This window comes from Pholis gunnellus, assembly GCF_910591455.1.
Source record: "Pholis gunnellus genome assembly, chromosome: 1".
NCBI classification, from domain to species: domain Eukaryota; kingdom Metazoa; phylum Chordata; class Actinopteri; order Perciformes; family Pholidae; genus Pholis; species Pholis gunnellus.
In genome coordinates, this window is record NC_136528.1 from 27,488,332 (window position 1) to 27,500,465 (window position 12,134).

Sequence of the window (12,134 nt, forward strand, 5' to 3'; positions counted from 1 at the left end):
GGTCGTTAATGAACATGCTATTTTATTTTCTCGAGAAACAGGCTTGCGTGGCTTGTGTGAAAAATGCCGGAATTGAAAGTAAATCTAGTGTATATTCACTTTGCCAGAGGGGGTTGTAGTACACCCATATGGCCACATGGGGGTGGCAGTGAGACTGCCTACTGAACCAAGAATCCGTCAGACTACAAAGGAGGGATTGGGTGAAGAAAATCATGAAGTAACCGTGTCTTAAATGTACTCTTAATTTCCACAGGCAAACGCCGTCTCTGGTGTAATCTATACTTCAGGCCGATGTCTACAGTTTCTATCCAACTGTTTGTTACATTCAATCCGGGAGTGAGGAGCGAAGAATACATATAAACAAAGAATAATGAGGACCACTTTGTCCTGTTAGATGCGGCAAGCTGAACACAGAGAGGCCTACCAGCGGAAGTTAAGATTGTTATGTCTTCAAAATGCAAAAGACCATTACTTTAGTCTGTATACATTTTCACCATGCAATTTTGTGACCTACATCTAAAAGGACCAAATCCTTCATAACTGATATTAAACTTGTACAACTGCAAGATATCCGTCAAGTGCAGTGTTAGACCTTTTGTCTTTGGCTACAAACCTTCCTTTATTACATTTCTTTACGGTTTTTTTTCACCTTTGATTTGTAAACATTTATGCACTTTGACATTTTGCTTTTATGATGATATTTTTTATATTTTCTTTTTAATGCTATTGCTTTTCCAGATGATGATATCCATGCAGATGTGTAACGCTGGTCAAACCCGTCCACGTAGACTGAGAACTGTACATCTGAACATATCTGTTGTAGATTATTGATTATTGTTTTTTAGTAGCGTTAGCCTGATGTAAATCAGTCAGTGGACGTATATTTACCCTAATAAGCTACATAAATGCATTACACTAAGGTGTGTGGAGGTTCAGTTGGTGAGAAAACACCTGGATGAGTTTCCAACAAGTATATATACTCAAAATGTTATCTTAATTGCGAATGTTTGCTGTTTCTCAATATGCTACGTTGATGATTCCATGTGGCCTTTATTTTGAAGACGTCAACCGGAAATCGCGTAGTTCACCGCAGCGCTTGACCCTGGTGTCTTGGCTACCGCTGCAAAGGACACAATGCCTTTCCACGGTGCGGAGGATCTTTTGGTGTGTGTCTGAGAGCCGCAAACAGATGCGGGAGCTTCGCTGGAGGACACACATGTCGAGCAAACCGCGGACATTGTGTCCGACATGAAAGCAGCTAGTCCCCGCCGGACCATGGGACTGACGGAGCTGCTGCTCGGACTGCTGTGGTTCCGCTCCGCTCTGCTCCGTGCAGGTGAGAAAACAACAATGCATCTACACTGCTGTAATGTTTGAAATGAAAATCTGTGCACACATTGTGTTTATTTACCAGTGCTGTATGGTTGTGTGCCAGATATTCAAATCACCAAGGAATCTCAGTGAGTGGATTTAGTGTATGTTGGTGGTTGTTATATCACCATTAAAGCTTTTATAGTTTATAAAGCTTCTAACATCACTAACGCTGTATATCACTGACTACCACAGCAGAGCACTCTTATAAAACTGGTGTCCACACCCGGACAGGAGTGGATGTTATTGTGCTCGCTGCTCCCTCCTGTGTCACTCCGCTAAAGAGTGATGTGATGGATGAAGACAACAGTGTTTTCATTGTTGTGATCGGATGGAGGGAGAAGACGAGGATATCGTCCTCTGCGGGTATTGATCTGTGGTGGGTAAACGATCAGGGTTTGCGTGGAAACATGGATGCTCTTTCACAAATGTGATGCTGCTATCAGCATTACATCACTGCTTCTCTGCAGACACCCCCCCCCCCTTCCTGTTATCATATCCTGTACTTTATATGGCATGAAAATAAAGGATGAAGGCTGCCGGTGGGATGAGTGTTGAGGACTTTGAAAAGATCACACACACACACACACACACACACACACACACACACACACACACACACACACACACACACCATCTAAGCGTGTTAGTACTTGCTTTAGCACCTTTTCACACACAGAGAAGCCTCTCTCTCTCTCTCTCTCTGTCTCTGTCTCTCTCTCTCTCTCTCTCTCTCTCTCTCTCTCTCTCTCTCTCTCTCTCACACACACACACACACACACACACACAGTATTCTATCCAGTTGTGAAGCTTTATAGCTGAGGAAGCAGAAACACCGTATGTTTACGTTAGTGAAGCCAGTATCTCTTAGTTTCACTTTTTTGTTTTTAGCCACACTTTCAGACATTTTGTTTGTGCAAACAGAAACACGGCTGGAAAATAAATGCAAAACTTAATCCACCTGTCCGTGCCTCAGGTGCTCCGTACTGTTGGTGTCAGTGGTGGAACGTAACTGGGTACTACTAGTACTGTTATGAGGCTCTTGTACATTACTTTTGTGGTTTATGTTATTTTGTATTTGTACTCGACAACATGTCAGAGGGAAATGTTTTACTTTTTACCTCACTACATTTATTTGCAACAGCTATATTTACTAGTTGCCTTTAAATATTACCTAAAAAAACCACGATGAAAACGTGTAACACAATCTAATAATGTCATTTATTATTATATATCGCTCACATGTTCTGCATGAGTGCTTTTACTTTTGATATTTCATGTACATTCTGCTGATATCACTTCTGTACTGTTACTTCAGTAAAGTTTTGCATGACCTTTACATGTAATGGATTATTTTGTTGTTGTATTAGTATTTTTACTGAAGTAAAAGGTCTCAATACTTCCACCGCTGACTGATACAATATACATATGCAGTACAATAGAGCATCATTAGTCTGTTGTTGTGATTTACTTTAATTATAGCTGAGTTTATTGCATTAGGTTTCAGGTTGAACATACCAGAAGAATAAACAGCACAACAGAGGAGCAAAGAGCAGAGTCTTCAGTTAAGAGAAAAGCTAGAATCGCACCCAGTATCCAAAAACTCAACTACTGCTGTCTCGTAGCCGCAGAGCATGCTGGTCCTTTGAGGCTGCTTATGAGTAGAGAAACTGCTGTTTCTTTTTCTTCACTGTAACTGTTGCTGTGATCTGATTTGAAACAGTTGACGGACCAGCATTTATGCATAGGTTTGGCAGAAAATACATACAACCTACTCAAATCCTATTTAGCTTCTGATGCTACACATAAGCATGAAGATTTTTTGGGCAACCTTCTATGATCAACCTATGTTGATCATAGAAAGTCAAATGCAGTGGTGTACAGTAACGAAGTAGAAATACTTCGTTACTGTACTTAAGTCATTTTTTTGGACTGTACTTTACTTTACTATTTATATTTCTGTTGACTTTTACTTTTACTTCACTACATTTTGCAAAGAAAACTGATACTTTGACTCCGATACATTTCCCCTGAAACCTTCGTTACTCGCTACAAAATAAAATCTATCTTTAGAAAAAAAATGAATCATGAGACCAACGTCGGGGACTGTGGTGGAACACAGACTGCAAGCAAGCAGGTTTGGTGAATCAGTGGACCTAGCTTGCAAGTTAAATCATTGGTTAATCACGTTAATGCGCAACTGCAAACAAGTGCTCTCAAAGCCGCGGTGTTTTGATTCCCAGTGATGCCCAGGATGCTAGCTAGCGAGCAGCTACATGAGTAGAATTCCACTCTACGATGACTGATTTCATGATGGAAGCAGAAATGGAAGCACCTGCTACTCCTGCAACAAACGACGGTGGTGACGAAGACCATATTTGCGAGAAATGTTTTCTTATGTTGGAGTGAAAGATTCTTCGTACCGGATGAAGTGCCTCTTATGCTTTCCCGAAGCTACTGAAATATTGGCATTCAAAAACTCCCCATCCAACCACAGGAAACACATTGAGGTAAATTAAGATGAATCCCATGAGCCGCTACGTTAATGTTTAGTTATCATAATGATCATAAACCTGTTAAGATATCTAGCAGTGTTTCCCACAGAGTATATCTTTGGGGGGGGGGACAGGTGTCTGATCTTCTAATTTAAGAAGAATTTAATTCGGTAGCCGTGTCTGGGTAGTGGAGATCCATCACTGAGCTCTAAATGATTCCCCCCACCCCTCTTTGTTTCCCTCTGCTGACTTAACTGACTCATCAAGAAAGCCTGAAACAAACACACACACGCACACACACACACACACACACACACACACACACACACACACACACACACACACACACACACACACTCAGCAGAGGTGGGCAGACTCTGCTGTGTGTGGATGTTGGATAATCATCGTTAAAGCTAATGTTCTGCCTTTGTGGTTCTGGTTAATTAAGAGGCTTGTTAGACAGCTTCCTTCTGCACGCGTGTCATTCCTGCGGTGGCATTGAGCAGTAAAGAGATGATTTAAAAACCGAATGATTCAATATTTACGTCACAATTTCCCTTATTAATGCATCCCTCTCCTCAACATCAAGATGTCCTGTGAGACAAACCTGACACCTTTACTCATTAGAGAACAAAAAGGACCCATGGCATGCACTCCAAAGAGGTCGGACCGTTATTCCCGGTGCTCCTCTTGGCCAGCTCACTGTTGGTCCCTGGAGCAATGGTTCGATGGCAGCGGGCGATGCTGTCGCCTTGGCTGCCAGTTGGACTGCTGCTTCTGCTTTAGGCCCCATGTGGTGATCAGCACAGAGCTCCACACAGAGGCACTTAGGTCAATTGTTTTTTTAACAAGGAATCATTTTTTAAGGCTTTGATCCGAGACAAAAGAGGGAATCAAATAAAAACCGTATGCGTTTTAGTAGAACGCAGCAGTTACCGTTCCTGCTACTGGTATGTTAAGGTCATGAGTTGAAAGGAAGGAAGTAATATGTGTGTGTATTCTTGCAGTAGCAGGGTGGATCTTGCTGAGCGTGCAGAATCCTTAGTTCATCATGAATAAAGGAATAGACCATATCTCTCTTGTGAGAGGTTGATGCAGTTTCCCTCTTCAGGGTTCAAGATGATAACGATGCCTTGTGGTTGCGTAAAAGGCGCCGTAAGAGAAAGGTCTCGGGTTTACAGATACAATATGTGTGCAAGGTCTGGTGATGTTATGGAGTTCTCTCGTTGTCAACAAATCCCTTGAAGAGACCAAAACCTGTGTAGCTACCACAAAGCCTGATGTATCGTATATTAATCCGCAGCGGAAAATAGTCCCCCAATGAATACACTATTTACTCTTGTTTGAGTAACATTGGCCAAATCTACAGCGCCAATCTGTCTAAGTAAATCATTTAGCCTTTAAAAAAAATGAAACTATATATTTGTGAGTAGTTTCCAACCATGTACAACTTCAGTGGGAACAAATAAGCTTGGGTGCAACAGACAGGCTAGGATAGTCAGAAAGTATTGAGAGATGGACTAACGCATTGTCCGTTTTGATCTTTTCACGGCATTATACTGTATTATTATATAATTCATAAAGACCTAACAGTGTGAAATAACAAACACTTCTTCCAGGTCCGCGTTTTGGTGATGACACACAAACATCCACAAAAGGCTTGTAGGACCCGACCTCATTAATATGCATGTGTTCCCATCCTCCTCTGTTTCTTTGCCACCCAGCAGGCTGCAGTGACCGGGTGGAGGTCCACACAGAGCGGAGGGGTGTCATCTACAGCCCCTCGTGGCCTTTAAACTACCCCCCCAGAGTCAACTGCAGCTGGCATATCCAGGGAGGTCAGGGAGAGGTCATTACCATCAGGTAGAGTCCCTCACACAGGCAGTATGCGCATGGTATTTGTAGGAGAGGAAGCACCTGATACCCCCAATCCTCTGCTTCTAGTTTCCGTAACTTTGACGTGGCGGAGTCGGGGAGTTGTTTGGGAGACTGGCTCTTGCTGACACCCACCAGGAACAGGGAATCCAGGCTGTGTGGCTCCATGCTGCCGCCGCCCTTCATCTCCACCAGGGGGCGTGTTTGGCTCTATTTCCACTCTAAGGCCAACAGCTCTGGGCAGGCCCAGGGCTTTCGTCTCTCCTACATCAGAGGTAAACTGGAAAACTAATGTGATTTCAATTCGATTTAGGAAATCGTCTGTAAAGATGAAGCAAAATGACTTAATATGTGATGGCGTGATGGCTTAAAATGCCATATTTTCCTTTCTACATGCAGTCATTTATTACACTTACTAAATTGCAATGCCCTCTCAATCCCTGTGTCTCATCATAGCAGTAGTTATATTCCTGTTATGTTGCATATAAATGTGTTACAGTGTCACTCGACAGTGTTGGCTCTACTGAGGCTGCTTGCTCAACTCTCTTGTCGGAATGTGAATATGTGTGTCAGTTTTGGGCCACTATGAGCTGACTTCCAGGTCCATGCTGTGGCCTTGGGGCGAAGCAATACTATGAGCCTATCCCACCCTTACTCTATTATTATATACATATATATATATATATATATATTTTTTTTGCTTTACTATATGAAATTGTGAAAAATGCATGCTGTCACTGGTCTGCGTGTTTTCAGGAATAATAAATTGCATAGATAACAGAATAATAATAAGTGCATTTCTTTATGCAAACTGTGTGTGTATATATGGGAGGATCTGCAGAGCGTTAACAGCTGGTGTTGCAATCTGCCAACGTATTGTCTCTGTAGGTCACCTGGGTCAGAGCAGCTGTCAGTCGGATGAATTCCTGTGTGGGAACGGGAAGTGTCTTCCTCGCTCCTGGAAGTGCAACGGTCAGGACGAGTGCGGTGATGCCACGGACGAACGCAGCTGCTCCCCCCCTCCCACCGAGGCCCGTCCCGGCCTCTGCCCCCTCGGCTCCCTTGCGTGCACCGAGGCCCAGTCCACCCGCTGCCTTCCGGCCACCCTGCGCTGCAACGGAGCCCAGGACTGTGCTGACGGCACAGACGAGCTGGGTTGCCCCGACACCGCCTGCGGCAAACGCCTGGGCAACTTCTACGGCTCCTTCGCTTCCCCAGATTTCTTCCGGGCCAACAGGAGCACTGTGGCGGAGCTGAGGTGCTCGTGGTCGCTGGACACCCAGGACCCCAAGCCCATCGTGCTGCAGCTGGACCTGCAGCTGGGGCCCAGGGACTCGCTGCATGTCTACGATGGCTTGCTGCAGCGTGCAGAGCACCTCTTACAGGTGCTGTCGTATCATAACAACAGGCGCCCGGCGCTGCTCGAGTCCAGTCGGGGACAGATGAGTGTTCTGTACATGGCCCAGCCTCACAGCCTGGGGCATGGCTTCAACGCCACATACCAGGTACTGCAAACTAAAACCGGTTCCACTGTGTCCAGATGTGAACCATTCATTCATCTTCATCGCTCACAATTTACAGTTTAAACCTCCTTCTTTAAGCTTTCTTATATGTTTCAAACGTCTTCTTTTTGGTTCCTTTCACCATTTCTCCCCCTTTTCTTATTTGTGTGTTTGAAAGAAGAGTGCAGCTGTTCTGTTGCAGAGGCCACAATCAATCAAGCGTTCCCTTTGTCTAGACAGTGACACGTTTCTCCTCTGCCCTCCCAGGTCAAAGGTTACTGTTTCCCTGGCGAGCATCCCTGTGGCAGCGATCAGGGCTGCTACTCTGAGCGCCAGCGCTGCGACGGCTACTGGCACTGCCCATCCGGCCGCGACGAGGAGGCCTGCCCGACGTGCCCAGACGGGGAGTTCCCCTGCGAGGGGGCCGCTGGCGTGTGCTACCCAGCCTCCGAGCGCTGCAACAACCAGAAGAGGTGCCCGGATGGCTCGGACGAGAAGAACTGCTACGACTGCCAACCCGGAAACTTCCACTGCGGGACGAACCTCTGCATCTTTGAGACGTGGCGCTGTGACGGCCAGGAGGACTGCTTGGACGGGAGCGACGAGAGGGACTGCTTGGCAGCGGTGCCCAGGAAAGTGATCACGGCCGCCCTGATCGGCAGTCTGGTCTGCAGTCTCCTGCTGGTCATTGCCCTCGGCTGTGCCCTCAAGCTCCACTCCCTCAGGAGCAGAGAGTACAGGTGGGGACACGGCAACTCAGTCTATTTCAATAAGCATTTAGTGTTTATCACCGGTCGACCTCCTTACACTGCTTTTGCAAGTCATGTACTTGTTTTTCATCCTGCCTTTCATTTATTCAATGCTTTGTTTCTGAATAAATCTATCACTGTATCTCCTCCTATACGTGGGTCCAAAAGCATATCGTCCCACAGTTTGTTATAGCATGTTATTGTGGTTGATGGATGGCACAGACTTTGCTGAGCATACTACTAACAAGGTTCCTTAAGTTGTTTTCCTAATCACCTTAAACTCGCTCACTCTCTGTCTTCTTCACTTCAATACTTTCTCCTCCTTCCTTCCTCCTCTTCCTCTCCCTCTCTCCCTTGCAGAGCCTTTGAGACTCAGATGACTCGCATGGAGGCAGAGTTTGTCCAGAGGGAGGCCCCCCCTTCGTATGGTCAGTTAATCGCCCAGGGTCTCATCCCTCCGGTGGAGGATTTCCCAGTGTACAACCCCACTCAGGTAGCGCGTTCACACACAGTGATTCACTCTGGGAACTATTTTCCTGAATTGTTGAGCACACTGGTGTGACCAACTAATCTTTTTTTGCAATTTTGGCAACCAGCAGCAGTAGTGCAATCCTGACACAGACAATAGCAGTAAAAATCTCTTTTTGAATTTAATTTATGTTTCAGCAATTACTGAAATGTGCTTAGCTTAGCTTAAGCACTGGATAATAAGGAAACAATATCCGTGTACCAGCACATCTAAAGATGGTTAATGGACATACTATATCTTGTGAGAATTATAGTTTCTCTGGATCTTCCTCTCCTCCAGGCCTCCGTCTTACAGAACCTGCGGCTGGCGATGCGCAGGCAGATCAGACGTCACTCGACACGGCGCTCCACCTCCTCCTCCTCCTCCTCCTCCTCCTCTCGTCGCCGCCTCGGGCATCTGTGGAGTCGCCTGTTCCACGGTGCAGGGCGGACCAGAGGCCACGCCCCCCTGCTCGACTCCCCCGGACCCGCGCAGATCGCACTGGGGCTCCACAGCTACCGAACTGTGGGTGTGCAGGGGCCCCGGGCGAGGGCCAGGTCCGGAGCTAGGCTCGGGGATGAGGTTGATTTGGTGGGCATGCCGGGCTACTGCTGCTCAGCCTCCATGGACCCGCAGTCCTGCACGCCAGAGAGCCCTGCATCGCCGCTCTCCTCTCAGTCAATGGACAGCCCAGAGGAGACACAGTCTGAGCCCCCCACCCCTGTTCAGAGTGACTCTTCAGAACATAGCGGACCCCCTCCCACTCCCCAGGAAGCCTATCTACCCCACTGCCCCACCAGGGCATCTAGGAAACTGGTCCTGGAGCTTGCTGTAAACCTAAAGGGTGTTTCCTTGAGACGCTACTCCCCCTTGGGGCCATTGTCCCCTATCTCACCCCTTGTGTTTCCCAGCAGCTCCCAGACACCCACAACCCTACCGCACCCTCAGGGGCTCGAGGTGACTTCACCTTCTGAGCCCTCGAAAGCAGAGGACAGCAACAGCCACTTTACCGTGGAAGTGCCAAGCAGGGAAATAAGAGGCAGGGATGAGAGGAGGAGTGTAGGCAAGAGAAGGCTCTCTGGGTTCAGCAGGACCCTCAGCGAGGAGGGAGGAGATTCAGGGAGAGAGACAACGCCATGCTGAAGCGTTTAGGAAGATACTCTGTTGAGACCAGGTGTCAGCAATATTTGCTCTGCTAAAGTGTCCTTGAAATGTGTCCCCACCAGGTCCAGAGGTGAGACCCGTCCCTCAGCCCACCACATGGAGCTAGTGCAGTAGAATATATAATTAGCTCATGTCTGTTTGAGGGCATAAAGATCTGCATATGCAGTGTTCTGCTAAGATGAATAAAACCAGCGGAGGTAGTGCTTATGGTCTGTGTTATACAGTAAATCTCCTGTACAACAGGAGCCTAATGTTGACTCCCACAATTAAATGCAAACAGGTCTGTTTGAACGTAAACCCGTCGTGAGCCTGTCCCAGAAAATCAAACTCAATTCTGGCCACTAGTACCAATACAATATTGGCAACGTGTTCTTAAAACGCCAAAGCAGCCTTTGTGTCGTTACCCAGAGCCATAATGCACCGCTATATACTGTGAACCATAAAAGCCTGCTAAGTGATCACATATGAATTTACCTGATTAATAGTCCTCTAGTCTGTCTTACTCCCACTTTATTGAATGAGGTGGTGTTATTATTATTATTATTATTATTGTATGACATTTCTAGAAGGTCATGGTTGGCTGTCGCATTAAAGGATAAAGCTGGTGAAATGTTGTATTTATGTTATTGTCAATGAATCGTATGATCAGGCCCAAACCAATATGAGTACGTCCACCTCTCAATGCTTTGCGCCTTCAGCAGCCCGATTACATGCTTTCCTGTTTAAAAGGCTAAATCGTTTCATTTGTTGGAGACTATTTTCACATGCAACAAAAGGCTGGAACTGAACCGGGACATTGCGGTTGTGTGACCTACGCTGTACCAAGCCACTCCAGACAATGCTTGTTTGTAGGGTCAATTCGTTGTTGGTTTTGGTCTTTTCATGGGGCTTGTTGACAGTAAGAACATTTTAAAACAACACCAGGCCTATCTTTTAAACACAACTTTGAACCACAAGAGTTTGACATTTTGGGAAATACACCTTTTTGCTTTTCTGGGTGAGAGTAAGATGGAAAGATCATTACTACTCTCATATCCGTCCGTAAAATAGGGCTACACCCAGCAGCCGGTTAGCTTAGCCTAGCTTAGCACAAAGACTGGAAAAGGTGCTGGTGGTCAGTTGGTAACCTTCAGACAGATCCAGGATACCTGTTTCTACTTCGTGCTAAGCTAGGCTAACCAGCTGCTGGTTGTAGCCTTATTTTTAAGGATACAGGAGAGTGGTATCTCATTTCATTCTTAGCCAAAGGACAAAAAAAGGTATTCCCCAAAAATGTCAAACTATTCCTTTAACAGTGCCGTGTCACTGAATCATTCAGCGGTTCGTTCATGCCAAACCTTTGTCGGTATTTGTTTAACAATAACAATGCTATTTGAGTGATACTTCCCTTTTTAAACAACCGTTTCATTATTTCTAAGGGACGTTGTATCAAATAGATTTTTCAATTCAGCGTTTATAACTTGATGTATCATCAGATTTAAAAAGCCACACTTGGGCAGAGGTACTGAGTCCAAGTACTGTACATGGCCTGTAACTCTGCTCAGCCCCTCGTCCTCCTCAAGTCAAACCCAAACCGTCCTCCCGAGGAAGCCTTCCCTCACTTTGAATGAACTTGACTGCGTCTGTTACTGCTCTGATTTCCATTCAGTGCAAAGTGAAGATTTTATATGAATGTCTAGGAAGTGTCGGGAAGAGAGGCTTCCCTTCAGAATATTGATTGTTTGTCGAGTCTTCTTCGTCCCAGCGGTACCTCTGCAGTACTGCTGACTGACTGCACACCGGTCACTGCAGACGCCCCGCCCGCTGGTTTATTCCACTGGAAATTCATATCTACTCTGTGGAATTTTCTATGACAGGACGTTAAAACACAGGCCTCTATTTTTCAGTCTTCAGTGGAGACTACTGTACTAGTCCTACTTTATATTTCTCTCTCTGCCTTGACAAACAGTGAACTTGATTGAACCCGATTGCCTGTGTCTCTGATGTTTTATTGTAAAGCGTATCTCTCTGAGGTGACCCTAGTAAACATTTACTAATTACTGCTGGACCTCTAAAGAATGTATCACTTTCATTTTTCTTGAAACTACGGAAGCCAATAACGGCCAAGCTTGCATTTATTTCACAAGTTGATTATTTCGTTATCTTGAGGAAACAAAGCCGGTTGATAATGGGTTCATTTTTTAGGTTTTCTGGAAAACTAAAGGCAGATCTTTGGAGGTAACAAGATAAGTAGTTCAAATAGTCATCGTAGTCGGATGTGGAAAGGACAACAAGCTGCTGCATGTGGACAGTAGTCTAATCAGCACCACAGATGCCTGGACAGCTCCGCCTCAGGCTAACCAGGGTAATAAAATACTGCAAGCTTTATACTGTGTCAAAGGATAACCCATGTATGTTGACCCAGAATAAAGACGAGGACTGATCTGAATGTTATCTCTAACAGAATGACACAATGCAATTTTGTGCCTGT

The 12,134-nt window shown here is 45.7% G+C and overlaps 1 protein-coding gene across 1 annotated transcript; it reads left to right on the forward strand.

Annotated features, from left to right (window-relative positions):
• Nucleotides 1–1,272: 1,272 nt before the first annotated feature.
• On the forward strand, nucleotides 1,273–9,643 carry lrp3 (low density lipoprotein receptor-related protein 3; the record flags this gene model as incomplete). Its single annotated transcript, XM_079163638.1, has 7 exons — nucleotides 1,273–1,336; nucleotides 5,591–5,729; nucleotides 5,811–6,016; nucleotides 6,630–7,246; nucleotides 7,511–7,983; nucleotides 8,353–8,485; nucleotides 8,801–9,643. The coding sequence occupies exons 1-7, from the start codon at nucleotides 1,276–1,278 to the stop codon at nucleotides 9,641–9,643; spliced, it is 2,472 nt and encodes an 823-aa protein (XP_079019764.1). The 5' UTR covers nucleotides 1,273–1,275.
• Between the last annotated feature and the right edge of the window lie 2,491 nt (nucleotides 9,644–12,134).